General features: G+C 58.3%; 2 protein-coding genes across 8 annotated transcripts in view; one reads left to right on the top strand and one right to left on the bottom strand.

The window, feature by feature from the left end:
- The window catches only part of Itpk1 (inositol-tetrakisphosphate 1-kinase), a 149,739-nt gene extending 142,134 nt beyond the window's left edge, over positions 1-7,605 (top strand). For all 3 annotated transcript variants that reach the window (XM_013517236.1, XM_005390340.2, XM_013517237.1), the window contains 2 exons: positions 2,758-2,920; positions 5,593-7,605. In XM_013517236.1, the coding sequence (XP_013372690.1) occupies positions 2,758-2,920; positions 5,593-5,951 (522 nt within the window). In that variant the 3' untranslated portion in view covers positions 5,952-7,605. The remainder of the gene's footprint in view (positions 1-2,757; positions 2,921-5,592) is intronic.
- Positions 7,606-11,275: 3,670 nt separating this feature from the next.
- Chga (chromogranin A) lies at positions 11,276-23,330 on the bottom strand. Of its 5 annotated transcripts, none has more exons than XM_005390335.2 (10): positions 23,307-23,330; positions 22,968-23,203; positions 22,200-22,246; positions 19,835-19,928; positions 18,967-19,065; positions 16,730-16,828; positions 14,878-15,336; positions 13,736-14,205; positions 13,249-13,326; positions 11,571-11,751 (listed from the first exon to the last, which is right to left on the bottom strand). In XM_005390335.2, exons 2-10 carry the CDS (start codon positions 23,149-23,151, stop codon positions 11,668-11,670), a joined length of 1,614 nt encoding a protein of 537 aa, XP_005390392.1. In that variant the 5' UTR covers positions 23,152-23,203; positions 23,307-23,330; the 3' UTR covers positions 11,571-11,667. The 5 variants fall into 5 exon arrangements, with proteins under 5 accessions (XP_005390396.1, XP_005390392.1, XP_005390393.1 ...); XM_005390336.2 differs by having other exon boundaries at positions 18,997-19,065; positions 23,307-23,327; XM_005390339.2 differs by lacking the exons at positions 13,249-13,326; positions 13,736-14,205 and having other exon boundaries at positions 11,276-11,751.
- Between the last annotated feature and the right edge of the window lie 81 nt (positions 23,331-23,411).

Below are 23,411 nucleotides of genomic sequence, written 5' to 3'. Positions count from 1 at the left end.
GGGTCCTTCCCCACTAGGGAGGCCTACGGGTGTCCTGCCTTCCCCTCAACACATGAGTGCGCCTTGAGATTCTGCCTTGGAGGAGGAGGAGGAGCGGGCCGCATCATTGGTGCCACTTTCTCCGCGGGGGTGCCAGCCCTTCCCAGACACCCACAGGCTGGCCTGACACAGCCACTCTGTTCCCGGAACTGGTGTCCTCGGAGGGATCTGTTGGCTTGGAGCCACCTTCTCTCCCAGCTGCACCTTCGTGCTGGGCCTTGCTGCACTCCATCTTGCAGGCCACACCACCTCTTACTTTGCAGAGCCAGTGGCAGGCTCGGAGCAGCAGCGAGGCTCAGTGGGAGCCCTGACCCAGGTGAGGCAAGTCGCCTCACCTTTCTGAGCCTCGGTTTCCCTGTCGTGCCCTCTGCTGGGTGTGCAGTGAGCGCTCAGTGTCACTGTGTGGGGGGGCAAGGCCATCAGGACAGCCCATGGGGACACCTTCTCAGCTCCACTGCCTCCTTCCCCAGAGAGCTGTCACACCATTGTGCTTAATGCACCGGCGGACTTCCATGCCCTTATCTTGTCCTGGGCTGGCTGCTTGGGTTTGGGTAATCACACGGCTTCAGAGGGATTTCTGAGATTCCTTTGCTAGGCTGAAAAAGAGCTTTTATAAACAACACGTCAGGAGACTGTAGCAGGACAGCAGCCGCGGCAGCCTCAGCCTGGCCCTGCCACGAGCCTGGAACATCAGCTCACCAGAATCTTGTGCCATGGGTTTTTTTTACCCCATTTATTGGGGGTGAGAAAATGATGTCTGAGACAGCTCAGGGCATGCAACAGGGCAGGCCAGCCGAGGCACCCTTGCAGGTCTCTCACAGGCTGCTTCCTTGGGCTGAACCTCAGACCCCGAGTGGCCCAGGAAGCCTGCCAGGCTACTGCTGGGAACCTTCCCAGAGCACTGGGGTCATACGCAGGCGGGCCTTGCCTGTTCTGCAGAGCTGGACGGTGGCGTGACCCACAGGGCAGACGGTGCCAGGTGTCGGAACCTGCTTGGCATATGTCTGGCAGTTCCCTGTTGTCCATTTCAGGGGTAAAGACCATTTGCTTTGTCTTGGTGACCAGTGGCTCTGTCCCCAACCCTGCTAACCCCGCTTCACTTTTTTTAAATTGAGATGAAATTCACACACATAAAATTACCCACCTTCAAGAGAACAGTTCAGCGGCGATTCATACTTTCACCTTCGCTGCCCTGTGCCTGTGAGCTGTCATCCCTGTCGTCCCACCGCCAGCACCCGACAGCCGCTGCTCTGATGCCTGTCCCCGTGGACCTGCCCACTCTGGACGGTGTACATAAATGGAATCGTACAGCGTGTGGCCCTTGGTGACTGGCTTCTTTCACTAGCATGATGTTTGCAGAGACCACCCGTGTTGTAGTGCCCGTGTATCAGAACTCCATTCCTTCCCATGGGTGAGCGACACACTGTTGCTCAGGTAGCTACACCATGGTTTCTTTTCTTCACTTATCCACTGGCGACACTGGCTCGCTCCCACCCTGGGCTGTTGTGAGACATACCGCAGCTCACATGGGTGTTCAAGGGTGTTTGAGTTCTGTTTGCAGCCCTGGAGCTTCAACTCGGGAGTACAGCTGCTGGGCCGTATGATAATTCTGTGCTCAGCTTTTGAACCCACGTGTGCTTTCATCAGCCACTCCCTTCCTCTTTGGCCCCTGAATCCACAACACCCAGAATTCCACATTTATTAGGCCCTCAGTGTGTTCTGGCTGGCTTTGAAGTGACACGCTAGTCCCTGCATCAGAAGTCTGGGATGGAAGCTTCCTTATTCCTGTCAGGATTTGAATCCAAATCCCTTAATCCCAGTGCAAAGGACCACTTCCTTGGAGGGCCTGGCAAGGGGGCCAGGCTTGAACACGAGGACGCTCAGGTGCCTGGACTAGGGTAGGAAGAGGGGGTGAGTGCAGGGCAGAATGGGAGAAATGGGTGGGACAGCCCTGCCGGCCCCCTTCATTAAAAGCTGAACATGGCCGGGGCAGTCAGGTGGGAGCCACAGCAAGCAGTGCCCAGGGAAACGCCCCAGTCGCCACTTGCTGGGAAGGGAAGATGGGCCCAACCCAAGAGCCCACAGCTGTACGCCCTCATGGCTCTACCCAGGTGGGGGAACGGGGTGGGGATCGGGACAGCCCACTGCCCCCTCTGCCCCGGCTCTGCATCTCCACTGTCCCCGTCTCCTGCAGCTTCTCGTCTCTGTCCCCTCTCTGCCCGCCCCAGGCCTCAGTGTCCCCAGGGCCCCGGATCCTCCCACCTTCAAGGCTCAGCTCAGCGCTGTCTGCACCTTCATATCTTCTGGGTCCGTGACCCTTCACATCTTTCTCCATGAAAGAGGGTTGAGTTTAGAGGCTGGAAAATCTAGAACCCATTTCTGACCTGTGCTTTCATGCTGTGTGACTCAGGATTGGCCCTGACCCTCTCTGAGCCCTTATCCCCCTGTGTAAAATGCTGATACTGACGCCAGCTTCCCGGGTACTTATGAGTGCTCGCCCCATACCTAGCCGTCTACTGCAGGACTGCCTGGTCCTTGGCAGGGCTGAAGTAGGGACAGCTTGCTCCGGAGTCTGGGGCAAGTGCTAACCATGGTACGTCTGCCCTTTGTCCTGGCCTAAAGGACAGCAGGGCTCAGCCACCTCGTGTGGGTTCCTTTGCGTGGCGTGGTATGGCCTGGCACCCTCTCACCTGGCCTAACCTCTGTGTGTGTCTGCAGCTGGACAAGATCGAGGGTGTGTTTGAGCGGCCCAGCGACGAGGTCATCCGGGAGCTGTCCCGGGCCCTGCGGCAGGCGCTAGGTGTGTCGCTCTTCGGGATTGACATCATTATCAACAACCAGACGGGGCAGCACGCTGTCATCGACATCAACGCCTTCCCAGGTGAGCAGCAGCCCGGTGCCGTCCTCGCCAGGCCCCTGGGTTTCCAGCCTCAGGCCTTGGGCAGTGGCAGAGGAGTGAGCTGATGGTGTCTCAAGAGCACCCTCGCTGCGGGCCTGGGGCAGTGCTGCCCAGCTGCAAAGCCTCGAGCACCCACGTGATGGGTGCCCAGGGCGCGGGAGGGGCAGGGAGACCCGAGTGTCCGTGCCAGGAAGGACCGGGCACAGGCGGCCAGGCACAGGCGCACTTTTTCACCCGCCCTTGGGACCCTGTGCCGTGATCGAGCCGTGGGTCTTGATTGGCTCAATCGGTCCATCCCCCGGGACGTGGCAGATTTAAGGAGCTGAAAAGACCTTGAAGGGAGCACAGCCTTCCACAGTGTACACGAGGGAGACTGAGGCCGCCAGAGAGAAACATGTTGTCCTGGGTTACTAGCACATGGGTGGCAGGGCCAGCCACTCCCGGCTGCCTGCTGCTTGCGCTGCCCTGCCCTGCGGTGCTGGGGGCCCACACTGAGCTCCTGTCTCTAAGAGCGAGAGACAAGGTGAGGGCCCATTAGCCAAGCTGCATTCTGACCATGAGGCTCCCACATCCTGGCCCTGCCTTTATAGTCTTCGGTGGCTCAAGTCACCTAACTCTTCAGCCCCTGTGTTCACCGCTGTGCAAACGGAAACGACACTTCCCATCCACAGAGACAGGACATGGTCTGCATGGGGCTGGCACCCGGCCTCCCGTTCACCCACAGGCCCCGCCCTACCCGGAAAGCACACCCCACCCTGCTCTGCCTGGGCTCTGAGGCTGGTCTGGGGCCCAAAGCAGAGGGGTTGCTGGGTTTCCCGGCAACCTAACTGGGTTCCCTCAGCCCCAGCCCCAGGGCCAGCAGGGCACCCAGTCCCACAGTAGGGCTGCCAGGCACCGTGTGGTGATCGAGGCACACACAGGTCCCAGCTGTGCCCCGCTGGAGCTTCACAGCGTGGGTCTGTCTGAACCTCAGTGTCGCCCGCTGTAAATGGGGGCTGCGGTGGCACATGAGCTAAGGAAGGCAAAGCCCGCAGCCCAGGGCTGGTGTTCCTGGATGCTGTGAACACTGGGGTGGACACCATCACCATCGCCACTGTCACGGATAGACCTCGATCCTCACCAGTAAAACGGGGACAGAGTTGTACAATGCAGGCCATGGAGGCGCTGGCCACAGAGCTCTCCTTGCAGGTCGCTGAGTGCCCCGTTCCAACCTGTTAGTGCCACCTGGAGCTCGTGCCAGGGCCTCAGCAGCCCTTTGGCACCAGGCTTTGTTGGTGGTGATGGTCACAGCTCCAGTGGATGTCTGCTGTGGCTCTTTTTCAAGACACGATTCTTGCCCTCCTCACTGCTCTTTGGGCTGGGTACCAATTCTTTCCCCTCCAAATTGGTGCAGGAAGGCAGGAGGTGTCTTTGGAGGTCATTTGCTGTCAGTCAGCAGATCCTTACCTGACACTGAAACCTACAGGGGGTCCCTCAAGGGCTCTGCTGACATTCACATCTGCAGGGAAGCATATGCCTTGTGGGTACCAGCAGTTTATAATCCAGACCTGCCAGCCCTGGCCGGAGGGTGTTTGGCAGTGATAGTCTCAGGTATTTTGCTACAGTAATGGCAAACTGATGAACACACCCATCCACACTCTGGATAATGGCTTATTTTGGCTCATACTTTAGAGTGGGGGTGCTGATCCCAGTGTGTGGTGTTCCAGGGTGAGAGGGGAACGGTGAGGCACTGACCACATTGCCGGCCCCTCCGCGTGGTGCCCACAGAAGCTCCCCCACCAACGGTAGTGTCTCTCCATGTCCAGACGTGGAAGCTGAGACGCAGGATAGACACAGTGGCAGCAGTCTAGCCTCAGGCCAGGCTGGCCAGGTCCTGTAGGGTTGGTTGTTACTCAGAGCAAGAGGAGTGGCCTTTGGCCCTGCCACCTTCACCTCCGTGCCTGACCATATTGTGCAGGTCTGCTCGTGAGCTTTCCCTGACTGTCACAAAATACCCAAGGTCCTCACCACAAAAGGCTGGAAGGTTTATTTTAAGCTATAGATTTGGTTTTGGTCTGTGATCAGTTGGCCCCATTACTGTTAAACCTGTGACCGGGCAGCACATTGCAGGGTGGGGGGTCCGGGACAGAGAAAGCCCGTTCAGTTAGTGGCAGGAATGAAAGTAAGAGGGAGCTGGGGGGCCAAGGGCACGCCCTCACTGACCAGGAGACTTCCTGCTTGACCCCCCCTCATAAAGGTCCCAGCACCTCCTAAGGGTACAGGGCTGGGGACCAAGCTTAACACGCAGGCCCTGTGGGACACTTACCCAAAGCACAGCAGTGGGTGGATGGGCAACTAAATGAGATGCTGAGACCATCCCAGCAGGGACAGGGACAGGGACAGGGACCGGGACCGGGACCGGGACCGGGACCGGGACCGGACAGGGTGTTTGTATCAGCTGAAGTTCTCAGCTTTTCACATCTTGGGGACAGCCAGAGGTCAAAGGCCAGCCGCTTGAGGACACATGCACCCAGCTTGATTTCTCCTAGCCTCCTCTCTGCTGAGCCCAGCTTCCCCATGAAAATGGGGTACTGCAAAGGCCCCCATTTCTGTGCTGCCTCCTCCCCATCACCCTTTGGCTGATACCACGGTGCCCTCTGTCTCTCCCACCCCAGGATACGAGGGTGTGAGCGAGTTCTTCACGGACCTCTTGAACCACATCGCCACTGTCCTGCAGGAGCAGAGCACCAGCGTGGCTGCCGCAGGGGACGTGGCCCCGCTGAGGCACAGCAGGCTCCTGGCTGAGCAGGCGGGCAGCCTGGCGGGCGAGCGGACGTGCAGCGCCGGCCCCGGCTGCTGCAGCAGCATGATGGGCCAGGACGCACCCTGGACCACGGAGGCCGACACGGGCGGCGTGGGCACGGGTGGTTCCGCCAAGCTGCCGCACCAGAGACTCGGCTGCACTGCCGGTGTGTCGCCCAGCTTCCAGCAGCACTGCGTGGCCTCCCTGGCCACCAAGGCCTCCTCACAGTAGCCATGGAGCCCGGGACCCAGAGGGGCGGCGCGGGGCGCAGAGCAATACCCGCTGGGCCACCAGCTCCCAACGGGGACGCTTCTAAGAATTCCCGATGATCTGATGCTTCTTTTTTTAATTTTTAATCTGATTTTAGGATGTTGTGATCTAAATGAGGGGTGGGGGGAAGAAGAAGAGAACACCTAGTGGCCCAGCTCGTGGAAAAGGGGCACCCCGCCTAGTTCCTGCTGTGCAGATCTCTTCACTGAGTTTACACATGCTTGTGTTTTCAACACTAGGTGTGAATGTGAGGTGTGCGTGCGTGCGTGTGTGTGTGTGTGTGATCGCTGTGCAAGTGTGCATGGCTGTGTGAGTCTGTGTGTATGGCTGCTGTGGGCCAGGCCTTCGGGGCCCCTGCAGGGAGGCCTGGCTGGGTTGTTGGTGGCTGCACAGAGCGAGCGAATGAGCGGTTCCTCTTCCTCCCAGCTCCAGGCCGTCCACGCCCAGGCCTGACCCTTCCTTCCCCTCCCTCCGGCAGTGTCTTCTGAGACCAGTGGCTCCCATGTGTGCAGCTGACCCCTCACCCTAAGCCGGGGAGCTCACAGGCCCCTTGGCAGAGCTTGTGCTGGGGGGGTCTGCATTGTGACCCACCTTCCCAGGACAGGGATGGGAAAGGAAGCTTCTCATGGGCAGAGGCCAAGGCGCGTGTTTGCTGCCGCTCTCCCCGGCTCCCCGGAGTCACCAGGCCTCTTCTCGTGGGTCCAGCCCAGTGCTGCCCTCCACAGGACCCAGAAGGAGGCTACCTTGCTGGGAGCCTTTGAATGAATCCACCTGTGCCCAGATTTGTGCTGGGATCTTGGACAATTTTCATGAGTCTTTGGGCCACTGTCCCCTCATCTCTAGTGGGTGGCCAAGACCAGAGAACTGAAGGGGGGGCTTTGTGCTCTAGCCCCGAGAGGTAGCCTGCTTCTCTGTGGCCCCATGCTGGGTAAGGCCAGTGTGAGAGCCTCCGCTGGGCACCAGGACCATCTGAATCTCTTCCTGGGCAGGAAGGGAACACCCAGGCCATATGGATCACTCCTGTCCACACGCACCAACCCTTGACCAGCAAGCGGGTCCCACACAGCCCTCCTGTGGTCATTGTAAGCCCAGGCACTAAGCCAGCCTGCGGGGAGCTGCACCGCACCTCAGACTCACCCTATCCTGTTGCCTTGGCTGCAGGCCGACCACAGCTGATCCCAGGTCCACGGGACGGGGGCGTCTGAAGAGCCTTCTCTGCCGTGGAGGGTGTGGAGGCTGGGACCCCCTGAGCAGCGTCTTGTGTCATAAGAGCAGTTCTTTTTGGAAGAGAAAAGGCCTGTGGTGTGTCCTCGGTGGTCCTGTGAGGTAGAGGGAGCCCTGCGTGGCCCCAGGCAGGCTGCCAAGGCAGGCACACAGTAGGCTTCTGGAGGCTTCCTTTGGGGCTGGGCTAAGGTGAGAGGCAGAAGCCAAACTGCTCAGGTTCCTTGGAAAGCGAGGGCCCCAGGACTGCCGTGGTTACGCGAGCCAAGTGTTGACCCTGATCGATGTCTGACTCTGAGTCTGGGAATCTAGGAAGTGTGGCCAGCCTCTTGCACTGCTTTGTCTCTGAAATAAACTACTGAAATCAAACTAAATTTCACACGTGTTTACAAAATGCTGCTCGTGTTTGTCATGTCATCTTCCTGGTCTTTAGAGAAAAGATGTTTAATAAAGCAGCTTTATGCCTTTTAAATAAAATCCCAATGCCAGTCTACCACGAAGACAGGCGAGGTAGGCGGCGTGACCCAGCCGTGTCGGGCCCCTGCGCAGGTCAGTGCTGTCAGGGTCACACACGGGTGCATCCAGGGCTGGGTATCAAGTGACTGCTTTCTGGTGATGTGGCGTTTTCTGCAGGTCTCTGTGCGGGTGGCAGGTTCCATGTGTCTTCCAGGCATGGAAACCGAGGGTGGGGTTTGGTCTCAGAGACCTTGCAGCTGTGGGGTGGATAGGAGCCACCTGTCAGGCTGGTGGACACCGTCCAGCAGGCACAGGAGTGTCAGCAGGCCCTATAGACAGTGACAAGGCCCCCGATACCCTGTGGAAGATACCAGGATGAGAAAACCGCGAGTGTCCCCTGGGCGCGTCCTGCCCTTTGTGGGTCCCAGCACTGCAGTTTCCTTGAGGCCTCACTGGCCCCAGCCTGGAGAGGGACAGACAGTCCCACTGAGGCAGCTGGTGTGGACCCGCCGAGAGCACGCTCACGGGAAGCTCCCCTAGGAAAGGAGGCTGCTAGAGTTGGTGGCCAGCGTCACACGGAGCTGGGCCCTGTGCCTCAGCGCCCATCCCCAGCTGGTCAGCGTGTTGGTCCTGAGGACCTGCAGCACCCATCTTGGTGGTGCTCAGTGCATGGGGCTGCGACTCCAGCAGGGCGACATTTTGACTGAAGCCTCGGGTGGTCTCAGAAGGTCCCCTACATGCTGCTTGCATTGAGCCACTGGGAACAGAGACCTTGGGTCAAGTTGTGCTTAAGGACGCTTTGGTCACAAAGTGATGCAGTTTCACAAGCGTGACTTCCAGGGTGCTAGCGGCTGGTGTTCACGCTCACCAGGAGAGCCTGGGGGACCCTGTCCTGGACCAGGGCCTTTGCTACTGCACGAAAGTGTGGGTTTGCAGCATGCAGGCGGTGGGTAGGGCTGGCCTGTGGTTACCCAGCATCCTGTGTGGAAGTCACGCTCTATATGTGACCTGCCTGTGTCCTTAGTCCTATCAGTACAAGGAGCATGACCTCACACAGGCATTCCTGTCCCCAGAGGCCAGTGAGTAGGCTCGCTAGCAGGTTGAAAGGCCCTGTAGGAAGCTGGTTTTGCACACTGAGAAAAATGACTTGGAGACCAGGGGAAACTTGATCTTTCCAGCCTGGTGGTGGATCTTGGGCATCTGCACCGGCTGCTGGCCACAGAGAGCCACTGGCTGGCCCCAGTGCTGTTCCTTGGGTTTGTGTCTGCCCTCCCCTGGCCCCTATAGACTGGTCATTCATCCAATGGGCAGTTGCCCTGCTTGTCCCTGTTGCTCCAAAGCCCTTGGGCTGGTCGCTGGCTGTCCCTGAAGATGCTCAGCTCCTCCAGTGCAGGTCGTTGTGAGGTAGATAAGTGCAGTGACCCTCCATGGGAGCTCTGGCCTGTGTCTTCTCAACTCAGCCTGGCCGCACCCGCTGCTGTGTTCACCTGCCGCAGCCTGAGGACCATTCGGACAATGTGGCCGAGGGTCTGTGCTTGAGTCCTCCCCTCGTGCCTCTGCCCCTCTGCACAGCCATTGCCAGCGAGGTCTCGGAGACCCCCATACACACACACCTTGTGCAAAGGAGAGCTGGTTGCCATGTGCTGTGTGGCCTCCGGCTGGTTTTGACCAAGCAGGATGTCCCTCACCGAGACTGTCCAGGGCTTTTTCCAGGAATGGGTGTTTTCCCAAACGCTCCTGCAGCTCAACATCTGGACGGGTGGACCCGTCTCCAGGTGTCCAAGGTCACCTCTCTGAGGCTCCTCTGGAGAAGCTGCTCCCAGAGAGCTTTCACTAGGACGCCCTGGGTTGGGCCATCCCCCCACACCTGTGCTTTGTGACAGCTACCATTGCTTCAACCCTACCCTGTTCACAAGCAGCTCGACCAGAATCCAAGCCGGTTTGTACTTGGCATACATTTCTATATACAAAACCACCGCTTTTGCCCATCGGCTCTTTGGATTGGGCTTGCACCATGTGGTCACAATGTGGGTGGCTCATTTTGGGAGGGCTCTTTGTGGGGGAAAAGGTGTCTGGGCTCTCTGTTTACCAAGGACACTTGATGGAGGATGTTTTGATTCCTCGTGGCCTGGTGGAATGCACCTCATGTTGTGGTTGTTATTCCATCACTGTCTGTGGGGTCTGTCTCTTAGGAACAGGTGAAGCAATAAGCACCTTATAGCCACAGTCCTTGAGAAGGTGCGCCTCTGCTTTGGGGACAGGCAGCGGTAGCAACAGGCTTTCGGGGACCCCAAAATGATTTGTGGCATCATAGTCATGGTTTTCTGGTCCATGCTGCCCTGCCCTTCCAGTCCTTACCACAGTCTGGTAAGGAGATAGAAAGTGTTATCCCCATTCTACAGATGAGGAAACTGAGGCCCCAGAAGGGCCTGCTGAGCTCTCCAGCTAGTTAGTGGCTGAGGTGAGGACTCTGCCTTCAGGCTGGGGTCAAAATCTGGGTTTTTACTCCCAAACCCGGCCTGCTCAGAGTCACCGGCCAGAGCCCAGGCCCTTGGAATGTGGCTCCCAAATCCCAAATGGTGCCTTGGACTTGGCTCTGCCGGGGGCCCCCACGGTGGCAGTGGAGCTCTGGGCTGGGCCCACATGCCCACGCGCTCTGTCCCACGAGGACAGCACCACAGAGGTGCCTGCCAAGGCCACACCCATCCGGGAAGTCTCACCACTTCCTGGAAGAGCCACCCTCACTGGTTTGCTCTTATTGGAGGCCTGAGCCGCCACCTGGACAGGTGACTTGCAGATCCCCAGCCAAAGCCAGTCAAGCTCTGCCTCCGCTCCTCCTCTGCAGGGACGTGGGCTCCCTCCCAGAAGGGGCTGGGCTGTGTTCCCTGCCGCCATTGTCCCTGCAGGTTTTGGCTGTGGGAGGGTCCAGCTGTCGCCCCGGGCACTGAGTTTCTGGAAACCAGGGCTTGTGTTAGTCATTGCTACATGCACAGGCCTATGAGGCCCAAAGCACAAATGTGTGAATGATTGGCCCTGGTGGCCCACTAACACACAGGGGCGCGGCACAGCCTCGCCTGTGTTGATTGCATAATCTGGCACGGACCCCACACTGAAATGCCGGGAGCCTCACTCCTGCCTGTGACTTTGAGATCTGATGTGTTCTAGTGAACCACTGCATGCACAAAACCTTCAGACTGCCCACAGTCCTGTGCACATGACCAGCGGCCCTGGCGGAGACAGGATGGACTCAGCAGCTCAGACGACACATCAGGAAGTTCACAGCTGGTGCCGGTGGCGATCAGGGCCTCTAGCCAGCCCCACAGGTGATGAGAGGACACAGCCCATTAGGGAAGGGTAATCTTAGAACCATGTCCCAACCTGGCCTCCCCCTCTGCATGTGTCACCAGCACCCTTGTGGGCAGGTCAGCACCCCCATTTTACAGATGAGGAAACTGAGGCTCACAGGGGCAAAGCCATGTGCCCATCATCCCACAGCCAGGAAGTACCCAGAAAGGCGTCTCCCCAGCAGACTGAATCCCCCAAGTCCCTTTGTCCACATCCAGTACACCCCACCCCACTCAGAGTTGAGAGGAAAAAATCCACAAAGGAAAGAGGCCAGAGCAGATTTATTTTTCCTTAGATAAATTTTATACAGAATATATTATAGTCAGGCGTTCTCAGCTTTCACCAGAAGGTCAGAAGTTATTGCAGTGTGCCCAGTGGGTGCAAAGGTGTAGGGGAACTTCTAGAAAGCTGCCTGTGCTCAGAGAAAGAATCCGTGTTGAAAGTCACGGGGCTACCTCATGGTGGGTGCTCCAGGGCGGGGTGAGAGCAGAGGAGAGGAATGTGGGGGTGAGAGGGTGACCTGGGCTTGGGTGGGATGGAGGACACCTGCCTACCGGAAGCAGCGTCCGGCCTGTCTGGCCAGGCACTGCGGAGGGGTCAGCGGAGCCAGGGCCATGGGGCAGCTTGAGGCCCTGGCTGCCCCTCCCCCAGTGCCTCAGCCCCTCCGCAGTGCCTGCAGCTGGTGGGCCACCTTCTCCAGCTCTGCCTCGATGGCTGACAGGCTCTCCAGCTCCTGGTCCTAGGAGAGAGCATTGAGGGTCACTCGGGGCTGGGCTGTGCCAGCAGCACCAGGAACAGTTGCCCAGATTGGCAGGGCTCCTGGTTAGATGTGTGGCCTTGGACAGGTGGCTTTGCCTCTGTGAACCTCAGGAGCCTCATTTGTTTCATGGGGACAATGACATCACCCTGAGGGGCTGCTCTGCGGACAGGAAGGTGGCGGAAGCTGCCCCTGGGGCCCTCTTCTCAGCCTCCCTTACCCCTGACATTTCAGGGCATGTGGGAAACAACGCTTCCGGTCCCTTCCCAGCCCCCAACACACCTCAACAGGGAGAATGTGGTCAGCCAGGCCTGGGCTGGAGCTACGCTTCAATCTGCTTCCCGAGGGGGCCGTGGGGACTGTGCCATTAGGCTGGGTGCTATGAGAACAGCCTACACCCACCTGCCTACAGCTGGGCCTTCTTTTGACTTTGGTCCTGATCAAAGGGGCCCCCAAGTTCTGGCTGCCGATGTGGTTTAGGGAAGCAAGGATCCCCCTCTGAGCCCCGTCCTATGACCCAGTGTTGCAGAGCATCTGGGCCCCGAGAGCTTGGACACCCATGGGAGTGTACCTTCAGCCGCGGGGCTAGAGCTCAGGGAGGCCACCTCCCTGGCCTTGACCTGTGAGGGGTTGTCTTGCTGGGGTCCCCGCTGATTTGGGTCTGCTGACAGCACACCTTGTCCACAGGGACACTGACAGTGGCTGCCTTGGAAATAGGAACCCTTGAGCCCCTGGTTTTGGAGCAGCCCTTGTAAGTTCTGTGGAGCAAGGGTCTCTAAGGCCCTTGTACTGGGAGGAGGAGCCCCTACTCCACTTTGTCCATTTCTCCCCCTGCCACCTTGGGTTCCTCTGCTTGTGCAGAAGGGAAGCTGGAGGGAGATTCTCCCTGGTGTCAGTGGGTGGGGAAGGGGCGCTCAAGGCTGCTCAACCCCTGCTGGGTTCACAGCTGCTATCCCTGTAGCCTAGCTTGCAGGCCCAGGAGACCAAGACACATGCCCTCTCCCAGCGCCAGTGGCCCAGAAGGGGCCTTCCTCCTCTCAGGCTGCCAACCAGACCCCTGTCCCAGGCCCAGAGAGAGGGTTGGGGCCCAGAGATAGGGCAAAGAAGAGCCTGAAGGGACCGGGGCTCTGAAGAGGTGGGGCCCCCTAGAGCCCCAGCTCCCACCTGGCCCTGTGGCTGGAACCAGGTGCCACCAGGGCCTCCTCCAGCTGCCAGGAACCTGGCTCCCACCCCTCCTGGGGGCTACACCCTGTGTCCCTGCGCCACCCCATTGAGCTGTCCAAGCAGGGCCAGGTCTTTGAGCTCCTGTGTATTGTCATCGTGATAATGAGGTGAACAGAGAGGATGCCTTACCCCCATTTCCCAAATGGGGAAACTGGTGAGGCTCAGAGGAGGTCAGTGACCTGCCCAAGGTCACACAGCTGGGACGAGGATGAACCCAGATCTGCTGACACACGTCCATGCTCCGTATCCACTCACCACACCCCGGGCCAGCTGGCTCCGTGCCCGCTCTGCCACCGTGGGCCTCAATCCGGGAGGATGGTGCACCCAGGCTACCTGGGGTCCAGGAGGACGTGCCTAAGCCAGCTGCAAATCTGTCCCTTAGTGCCCCTTCCCGCTTCCCGCCCAGCTCTCAGGGCCTCAGATGGGCCCCCCACCAGTCCTGCCATTCCCTTTCTCTTTCCAAGCTCTGCCCGTCACCCCCATGACCTGCTCACAACCTGCTCAGGTTCCCAATGGCTTTCAGGGCAAAGTGCCCACTCTGCCTGCCTCCCCTCCTTGCCACTCCCCTGTCCACCTGCCCACGGTGAGCCGGGCACTTCCCCTCCCCTAGAAGCCCCTGTCCGAGCACCTCTCCAGGCTCAGGTGCAAGGGGACCATGTCCCCTCAGTGGGGCCAGGGCCACATAGCTGGGTGGGCCCACAGTCCTGGAACCTGCCCAGGGCCGCCTCCCACCCATACTAACCTCTGCTCTGCGGTTGGCACTGCCCTCCTCTTCCTTCTTCTCCTCAGGGAAGCCTCGGCTCTGGAGGGGCAAGCTGGCCTCGATGCTGTCCTCCCGGGAGGACGGCCTCCAGCCTCGTCGAAGCTGTGGCCCAGGGCCCCGGAAGCCGTAGGCCGGGGCCCGGAAGGAGAGCTTCATGGAGTGGTCGGGGTCATCCTCCTCGTCCTCCCCCTCCAGCCGCTTCTCAGCTGCCAGCTCCTTGGCCAGCTGGTCCATCTTGCTCCAGCGCTTGGCGTCCTCCCACTCCCTAGAGAGCCGCTCCTCCTCCTGCTCCAGCTCCCCGCTCTTCCCGCCCGGGAAGGGGCCTCGAGGGGCCCCTGCCATCTCCTCCTCCTCCTGCTCCTGCTCCTGCTCTCCCCTGCCCTCAGGGGGCTGAGCCTGCTCAGTCCCAGTCTTCCCAGCTCCGTCCACAGCCAGGGCCTCCAAACGACCTGGAGCAGGTGGTGAAAGAGCAGGCAATGAGGAGGGGCTACCATTTTCCCCGGTGTCTGCCACTCCCCGGGGCCACAGATGGGGTCTCAGAGTCTAGCCTAGTTTCTCCACAGGGACCCCTCAGAGGGAGGAGCCATCTTGATGCCACGTTTGCAAGATTCTCTCAGCTCAAAGGGGAGGAGGAGCCAGTGCCCACCTCTTCCTTTAGACCCTCTCCTCTGGAGCGCCTGATGCGGCCTGGGGAAGGCCCTGAGGTGGAGCCTGGGGGAGCCAGAGTCTCCTAAACCCTAGTGGGAGGTGACACTGGCCCGGATGGGCCTGCTTCCGCCTGTCCTGTCTGTTCTCAGAGCCCCCCCGCCACCCACCCTGCAAAGCCCTCTTGGCTCCCAGGTTGGACATAGCCATGGGCAACCAAGGGAGGTGCGTGGTTTGGGGACTGGACGAGCCAGGGTTGGAATCTCAGCTCTCACTATCCATGAACTGTGTGACCTTGGGCAAATTCCTTAGCTTCTCTGAGCCTCATGTGCCCATCTGGAAAACGGAGATTATACCTTTTCCTTTGGGTGGTAATGAAGGTGGAATGAGAAGATGGAATGGATGGTGAATGAGGACCCCGTCACCTGCCCTGGTCTCCCAGACATGTTTGTGGAGGTCCCTGTCCTCCTACATACTGTCGCCTTTCTGGATCTCCTTGTCGCTGAGGTCCTGGTGGGAGTTCAGTGCTGCAGTGGGGTCTTCTTCCCCAGGCACAGCCTTCTTTCCAGCCTCTTCCTCGTCCTCCTCCTCCTCTTCTCTCTTTGCCGGCCGCTCTTGCTGTGCGCCCTGGCCCTCCTCACTGGCCTCTAGAACCTGCGCAGGGCCCTCAGTGTCCCCTGCAGGCTGCAGGTCTGGGTGTTTCTCACTGGGGAGGCTGGCTGGCGGCTGGGTGTTGGGTGCCGCCTCCTCCTCCTCCTCCTCCTCCTCCTCCTCCTCCTTGCTGGGGGTCTGCTTGCTCCCTGAGATCACAGACCCCCGGCCAGGCTCGGGGAGGGCCTGGGGCCCAGCTTCTTCCTTGGCTTCACCGCTCTTCTCCTCCTTAGCGTCCCCTCCTTGCTCCATGGCCTCCTTGGGGGATGCTTCCTCCGTCACCTCTGCAGAAACAACAGGGCAAAGTCAGGCCCTGAGGACCAAGCCGCCTGCAGGGCCTCCCCAGAGGCCAATTTCAGATCTTAGGCATTGAGTGCTTGGCTGCCAAGAAGCGCAGCCCAAAACAAGCCTTAGGGTCACCCTTCTGTGTCTGGGCTTGCTCTGGACACAACCAGATGAGGTTGAAGTCTGCCTCTTAAAACAGGGTGTGAACCAAACCCAAAAGTCAACAGACCTTGAAAATGACCCCCGAAGACAGCAATCTGAACTAGAAATTAGGACAGCAGCTGAACTGCTGTGTGACTTTGGACAGGTTGCCTAACCTTTCTGTGTAATAGGCACCATGACGTCATTGTCCCCTCCATGCGAGGTTTCTCTGTCTGGAGTATCTTGTCAAAGTGCTCAGTTCATTTGCAGGGTTTTACTCAAAAGTATTTTCCCAAAAACAATACAGTTCCTCTTAGCCAGGCACAACCAAGCACATGTCACCACTCGAGCTTCACCAGGACTCCAGGTGACAGGTGGTCCTGTGCTCATTGCACAGAGAGCCAGGTGGCCCACAGAGAGGTTAGGTGACTGGTCCCTGCTCCTGCAGGCTGGCTATAGGCAGCTGAGCTGAGCCTCGATCCCATGCCTCCGAATGCCATATGCAAGGTCTTTTTGCATTAAAGCTTTCAAGTGTGTGCACGTGCATGTGCCTAGGGGTTACCCCTCCTCCCTGCAGCTCATGGTAGGCTCCCCTAGTGACCCCTCCCATGGTACCAGCTGGGGGGAGCCCAGGCAGCACCCCAAGTGGCCATAAGGTGACAGCTGGGGGCAGTGAGTGGGAAGCTGGCCACACTGCCATACTGCAACGCCCCTATGACCCAGCTCCTAGAAACTTGCTGACGATTGTGGTTTGCCTTAGTTTATGGCTCTTCCTGGAGGGTGGCTGGGTGACAGTGCATCACATTGCCCAAGCCATGACCTTCTTGACTCCCGAAAGTCTTCGGTTTCAAGAATGATGACCCAGTTTACTTAGACTCTGAGTCTGCTCCTCCAGACCCTCCTCTTGGGTACTCCAAGGCTCCACCAAAGCCCTATAAGAGCTCTAGGGAGGGGCCCAGGGTGGCCCCAGGGTGGGTGCTGCCACCTGTCAGGTCAGAGACTTTCTGCCCTGCAACACCAGCCCTCAGGTGGGCAGGGGGACCCAGATTCAAGTCCTTGTCATGGGGCTCCCTTTGGGCAAGGGACTTAATCTCTTTGGGCCTCAGTTTCCCCATGTGTAAAGGGAAGGGAATAATAGCTTCCATTCGGGGCTTAAAGGAGGTGCCCTGGGCTCTGAAGAAGCTCCGGCCATCATGACTATGGTGCTCGCCAACTCCCCTTCCCACTTCTGGCCTGCTGAGTGCTACTGACCTTCCTGCTTGGCCTTGTTGCCGCGGTTCCCCACCACCTCTGAGAGCTCCTCCTCGAAGCTGCTGTCCTTCTTCTGCTGCTGTGCTCTCTCTTTGGTCCCTGGTGGGGAGGAGGAAGGACAGCCCCACTTGGTCCAGCCCCGGCACCCCTGCCCAGTGGACAGAAGGCCCTAGTCCCCATGTACAAATCAGGTGCACCCTGTCAGGCTTTCCCAGTGAGACACCGAGGGACCCAGGCCCATCCGGAGTCCAGGCCAAGCCCTGCACCTGCACCTGAGCCCAGGGCTGCCACCCACAGCCAGGAACCCCAAGCCCCACGCCCCTCACTTGAATCTGGGACTGCCACCTACTGCTGTGACCCCTGAGCCCCTTTCTCTACACTGTCCCAAGATGCTGCCGCCTCCTCTGGCTGTTCCACACCTGTACCTGGATGCTGGCCTCTCAGCCAGACCAGCTCTGCAGCTGGTGATGTGGATTTTGCAGAGGCTGTGGCCTCAGACATATGTGGGTTCTAGTCCCCTCCTGGCCATTTGTAGCTTGGGGACATGAAGGAAGACAGGCTCCCAATGATTGGATGCTCATCTATCACCAGTGTTGACACAGGGGGGACTAAGATGGAGGCAGGGGTGCCCATTGTTACAGGGCCATGACAGAGTGGCGGTACCGAGGGCTGAGGATGCACACAGTGCTTGTGTAATGGAAAACAGTCCCATATTTGTGCACAGGGTGCTGTGTATGCTGGATATACACGTGTACATACGTGTGTGTGCAGATGTTTCCAACCCATTCCCCTCCATTCGTCTTCCTTGACATGATATTTAGTTATTTAAACGTAAGCTACCTATTCGATGTTTAATTTTTAAATTATCATTTTGTAGAGCTGGGTGTGGTAGTGCACACCTGTAGTCCGAGCAGTCAGGAGGCTGAGGCAGGAGGATTGCCATGAATTTGATACCAGCCTGGGTACATAGTGAGTTCAAGGCCAGCCAGAATTACAGAGCGTGACCTTGTCTCAAAAAGATTATTGAGTGTAATAAAGTATTTAATGCTTAGTTTTAAAAAAAAACCAAACCCACCTACTGCTGTGATGGCAAAATTCGTAATAGATAGGTACTAGCAGCCATGGCCCCACCTGCACCTACTATGTACCCGGCACCCACGTTGTGTTTGTGACAATCACAGGGTGGGTGGGCGCTGCTGGGCAGAGCCTGGAGTGACAGAAAGCAGGCTTGATAACGGGAGAGCCACAGGTGGGACTGCTCGTGTCTCCCTCAGATTTCTCTTGTTCTCACACACGGCCCAGTCTGCCCCACAGGGTCCAGAGTGGAGGCTTCCTGGGCAGGAACTGCCTTCACCCCGACCCCCAAGACCCAGGCCAGCCCTGGAGGTGGGAGTTCCCTCGGGTTGGAAGCAGGCGCCAGACTCACGCACAAGTGCCCATTTAAATGGCTGCTCTTCTCAGGGAATCAGCCAGGGGCAGACAGGGCCATGACCCAGGTTCTCCAATGGACCATCCTTGCCACAATCCTGGAAGGAGCTGGGGGGAGTGGCTGTCTCTGCGGGATGACACCAGCAGAGCCCTCCTTTGCAGCAACTTGGCTAGAATCTGCTTGAATACTGTCAGGGACAGAGAGCTTACTGTCTCACAATCACCCCACTCCCAGTAGTGTCTATGGGTTTTCTGAATGCCTTCCTCTGACACACACTGCAAGTCTGGTCGGTGTTTTGTGGCAGGTAAGACCCTGCCTCCCCCATTACCCCTTCGGCAGACACTCACAGGGAAAAGGGCCCCTCCTTTCTTGTGATCAATTTACTTCTCAGCTTACAGAGGAAAGGAATCCTCTCCACATTCTAGCCCTGAAAGTGCCCTTCCTAAAATGGCTGAACTCCAGAGGCCATCAGGTACTAGGAAAGGTGCATCTGGTTTTGACACACCCCTACTCTCTGTGTGACCTTAGACCAGACACTCGACCTCGCTGGGCCTGGATCTCTTTAATCATATCAGTAATAGATTGGCCAGGTGGCATGGAGGACCCACCTTTCTGCTCTGTAACCAAAAAGAAATAACTGAATATCCCAGAGGACTTTGCTCAACTTGCCACCCTGATTTTCTGATGTGGATACTGGAATTTACCCAGAGGGGCTGGGGATTTAGCTCAGCAGCACAGCGCCTGCCTGGCAAGTGCAAGGTCGTGAGTTCGATTCCCGGTACCGGGGGAAAAAAAAAAAAGAATTTACCCAAAATGGCGTGCAATGGCTGGGAAATACCTTGGAGAGCAAGGTCCTGGAGCTCCCTCAGCAAATTCTGGTGTCGCAGGATGGAAAGGATCCGTTCATCTGCGAGGGAGGAGCAGAGTTACGGGTGGCTTCCGGAGAACAGCTGAGAGAGATTACCATCACTATTTCCAGCTGAGCTCAGGGATTTGTTCTGGAAACTCAAAGCCAGGGTGGCAGCAGTAAGATCAGGTCTCGAGATAACCCTGGAAACGAGCTCCTGCATCAGGAAGGCCGACCACTGTCCCAACACCCAGACTGCAGACAAGGAGCAGCAGCCCTGAGGATGAGGGGGGTCTCCCTCAACCATCTCCCACCACCATCACGTTGCCCATGCTGCTACTGTTCCCGGAAGACCCTTTCTTTACTTTCTACCTGTGGATTACCAGATGGGCTGGCTCTACCCAACAGCCGGCCAGGACTTGACTGTCAGCTTGGAAAGATTTGGTCTTCATATCCCCCGCTCCTACATTCCTTATTCATCACAGACCCATAGGGTATCTGCCAGGTGCCAGATGCCATTCTGACCCTGGGAATATAGCACGCAAGATCCAGACCACAGGGAGCTCATGGTCTGGCGGCTTGCTTTTCCAGCCCTGGCTTCAGTCTGCCCAGAATCCCAGCTCGCTGTGCTCATGTTATGTTCCCCCTGCTAGTCTACAAGCTCTGGGAGTGTAGGAAATGTGACTCCCTCAGTACCAGTCTCCTTCAGATCCAAGCTCAGCGCCGGCTTAGGCAAGCTCTCAGCCAGTCACTAGTGACTTTAATGATTGAGTCCATCGAAAGTCACACACCCAGTCCTCGCCTCCCGGCCCCAGCCTTGGACTTGTACCTCCCCGGAGGATCTCCAAACACTCCTGGCTGACGGGCATGGGGCTGGGCTTGGACAGGGAGTCCGAGATGACTTCAACAATGCACTTCATCACCTGGAAGACAGTGGAGGAAAGGTTGGGGCTGGTTTGGGCATGGAGCTCAGCTCTCAGGGGCTCTAGAGCAGCTCTCTAATGAGAACAGAAGGGCATCTGCTTTGGTTTCCATGGGTGCCTGGGTGTCTGGCTCAGGAGCCCCATTTGCCTTCTTAGTCTGACAGTATCGGCCATGATAGAAAACCTTTATGTGCTGCTTACCATGCGCCGGGCATCCCAATCACATGGGCAGGCCAGTAGATGCCCCTCTAGGGTAGATCATGGTAAGGGTGGGCTGTGTGTGGGGGGTACTGCTATCTCCTCATCCCAAGATCATTTCTCTACAGCTGAGGAAATCTCCTGGGAATTAGGAGGATGTCTTGCAAAGTGCTGTGGCCTTGAGATGCTTCAGGGTCGTCTCCCCCAGGACTTCTCAGAGGACAGCAAAGACCTTCCCCAGCTCTATCTTGTTTCCAGACCCTGGATCACTGTCTCCCAACACCTACAGTGTTGTCATATGCAGGCAGTGACAGGCTCATAGTCTGGCTATACACTTCCATGGGAAGAGGTTCCTAGCTGGATAAAGGGCACACATTGGCTACACCTGGGTGCCCCTCCCAGACCAACAGCAGCCATTTCTCTGAAAGTCGTCCAGTGTCTGGCAAGCTCCCGTGAATAACTAGGCATCTGTTAAATGGATGACCTCCAGTGAGCGTGCTAACGTAAGTGTGATTTCCTAGTAGTGTGACCTTGGGAAAGTAATTTAACCTCTCAGAGCCTGTGTCCTCATTTGTAAAATGGGAGTGAAATGCCTTCCCACTGCCCACCCAGGGTAATGAGGCACAGATGGGGAAGCACTCTATATACAGCATGAAGTTTCGCACATGCCCAAGGAGGGCTTCGCAGCTTCAGACCTGCTTCAACAGCCTAGAGCTGGGCAGAGAAGGAGGTGTCAGACATGCATCAGGCAATGCTGGTGGGGAATGAGGGGGTGGGAGGCTGTGCCTCTAGGATGCCAAGGCAACTGGTCCATGGATCCAGGATGGCAAACTGGCAAACGCTCCACAGTGTGTGCAGTCACAGCCTCAGATGGAACATTCAGGTCTTAACCAGCTGCTCTGGCGCCTCTGACCCGGGACTGCTGGGCATAATATGGCAACCAAAATGGCTCTGGCATGCGGGGCTCGGCAGCCTGTGCCCTGGACTCCTTGTAACCTCAGACTTTGCACCAGGCACATCAGATCACCACCAGGCTGTGAGGACAGATTCTCTGAAGCATGAATTAGACAGGGGCCCCAGTGGTGGGGGAGCTGAGAGGTCAAGAAGGGAAGCTCTAAGAAAAACAGTGCCCATTTACTGAGGACCTGCTATGTGCCACACCACATCCGTAACTCCTACTCTCCAACCTCCTTCAAGGGAAAGAGGGGAAAGAGGAGGCTCAGAGGAGTTAAATGTTCCCAAAGTTGCATAGCTAGGATGAGTGGTAGAGTTTTAAATTCTGGCCTACATACCGCAATAGGAAATGTAATGAAACAAACTGAGGTTGAGACCTCTTTGATGCTTTTGGTGTAAACTGGAGCCTCTAACAGAAGAAAATAGTGCCTAGAAAATGAGGAGTAGACATTTGTGACTCAAGTGGAGATATACGTGAATAAGGGGCCTAGGAAACAGCCCTGGCTCCAAGGGGGACGAATTGCAAGTCCATCTGGTGTGGTGTTCCTTACTGCCAGGGGTCCACCCCCACCCACACTGGTGTCCCCTAAGGCCTTTCCATGGTGACCTCCACCAGCAGACCCCCACTAGCAAGAACTTGGGGTGAAGAAGCCATGCCATGGTCAAGAGTTTTCACCGTGGCCCTGTGGGAAACCTCGTGTCTGAAGACCTCCTGGGTGTGGATATTGCTACCAGATCTAAAGGGGGAGGCCAGAGCCAGGCAGGTCTGTGGACAGCCAGGACCATGGGAAGCCACTCCCACCAGCCACAGCGGGCCTCCCGGATTTGGAGTGTTCCGGACAGTAGACCTGGCACCTGGACCCAGCGGGGAGCACACAGGCCCCTTTGGGCTGCACACAAACAGAGAGAGAGCTGGGGAAGTCCCCACAGCGGGACAGCGGGAAAAGCAAGCAATCTTTGATATCTTCTTTTGCAAGCTGTCCCCAGGCTCAGCAGCCGCAGTGCTAGCTCTTGGCTCTGGGCCAGGCTCACTCCTGCAGCTGCCCAAGAACTAGCTGTGAGGTGTCCACACCGGAGCCTCCTCCCCCATCCCAGGGCATCCCCAGTGCACCTGCTTACCTCGGTGTCCCCTTTAGTCATAGGGCTGTTCACAGGCAGGGCAGTGACTGGGAGGGAAAAAAAAGCACCAGGGGTCACTCTTTTGTACTGAGAGGAGCCCAGGCCTTCCTGACTGGGTTCATGGGGCCCATTCACCCAGTGCTGCCCCTCACAACTGCCCCCACCCACAGGAAAGGCCAGGGCTGATGCTGCTTCCCTTCCTCCGATGCTGCCCCCAGGGGTTAGTCCCCAGAGGTTGCACTGAAGGGCCTTAACCCTTCCCTGGGGAAGCTGGGGGCGGGGCAGGGAGGGACGCTGGAGGCAAGCGCCGGGAAAACAAGGCCAGCTGTGCAGCGGGACTGGGGTGGGGACAGCAGCATGGAGAGGGAGAGACCCCAAAGGTCTGAGTAAGGAGCTGGGGAGGGATTCTACCAGACGACACGGAGCATCAGAGTGGAAGTTTGGGAGGGGAGAAGGGTGACAGGGCAAGCAGCAGCGGTCCTTCCCTGCCCCAATGACCTTGGCCGCCCCGGGGCGAAGTCGGCGCTGGCCTCGAGGCAGCCGAGACGCCGAGCCTGGACTAGGGGTGGGGAAGCGAGGGGGCCTCGTCCCACGCGGCTGGGAGTCGGGTCCGGGTGTCTCACGGGGCCTGGGCAGAGGCCACAGCGCGGGCCAGGTGGAGGTGGCGCTGTCCGCGGTGCTGAACTCTCGCAGCGCCGAGGGGATGCGTGGACCTCGGGCAGACGGGGCTCCTGGGGACGCTCTCCGCCGAGCCCCCGGCCCGCTCACCTTGCCCGGCGCACAGCAGGAACGCCAGGACGGCGCTGGAGTGCATGGCGAACCCAGAGCGTGGAGCAGCTGGTAGCTTGGGGACCCGCACGGCGGCACCAGGCGAGAGGCTGCTGGGGCGGGCAGGGGCGCAGCGTCTCGGCGGGCCAGCGTCCGCGGCTCTGTCAGTCTGCCCGCGAGCCATCGCGCGCTAAGCCGTAGTACTGCAGTAGTATTGGCAGCAGCGCCTGTGTGCCCTGCTTATATATCCCGACCCCGGAAATGACGTCACCGGGCCGCCCCCTGCCCCTTTCCCCACCCCCCGGGTCCGGCCCCAACTCGCTCCACCTCCAGCCTCACCTCTGGCACCCGCCGGCTTCCACCTCTCGCAGCTGGTGGGACTGGCCGCAGAGTGTCCAGCCCCCAGGGCGCAGGGGCCTCAGCTGATCCTCCACCCACTAACGT

The sequence above is a fragment of the Chinchilla lanigera genome, unplaced genomic scaffold (assembly GCF_000276665.1).
Source record: "Chinchilla lanigera isolate Chin_1 unplaced genomic scaffold, ChiLan1.0 scaffold00037, whole genome shotgun sequence".
In the NCBI taxonomy this organism is placed as follows: Eukaryota; Metazoa; Chordata; class Mammalia; order Rodentia; family Chinchillidae; genus Chinchilla; species Chinchilla lanigera.
This window is presented reverse-complemented; position numbering and strand designations above follow the sequence as displayed.

What these genes read in the sequence shown, in the direction of transcription:
- Chga (XM_005390335.2), bottom strand. Translation starts at nt 23,151, where the DNA reads ATGGCTCGCGGGCAGACTGACAGAGCCGCGGACGCTGGCCCGCCGAGA. An exon ending in TTTGGAGATCCTCCGGGGAG is followed by an intron (nt 19,066 to 19,834) that starts GTACAAGTCCAA and finishes CCTCCCTCGCAG; the next exon opens with ATGAACGGATCCTTTCCATC. An exon ending in GCCAGCTGGCCCGGGGTGTG is followed by an intron (nt 11,752 to 13,248) that starts GTGAGTGGATAC and finishes GCTCTCTCCTAG; the next exon opens with GACCAGGAGCTGGAGAGCCT.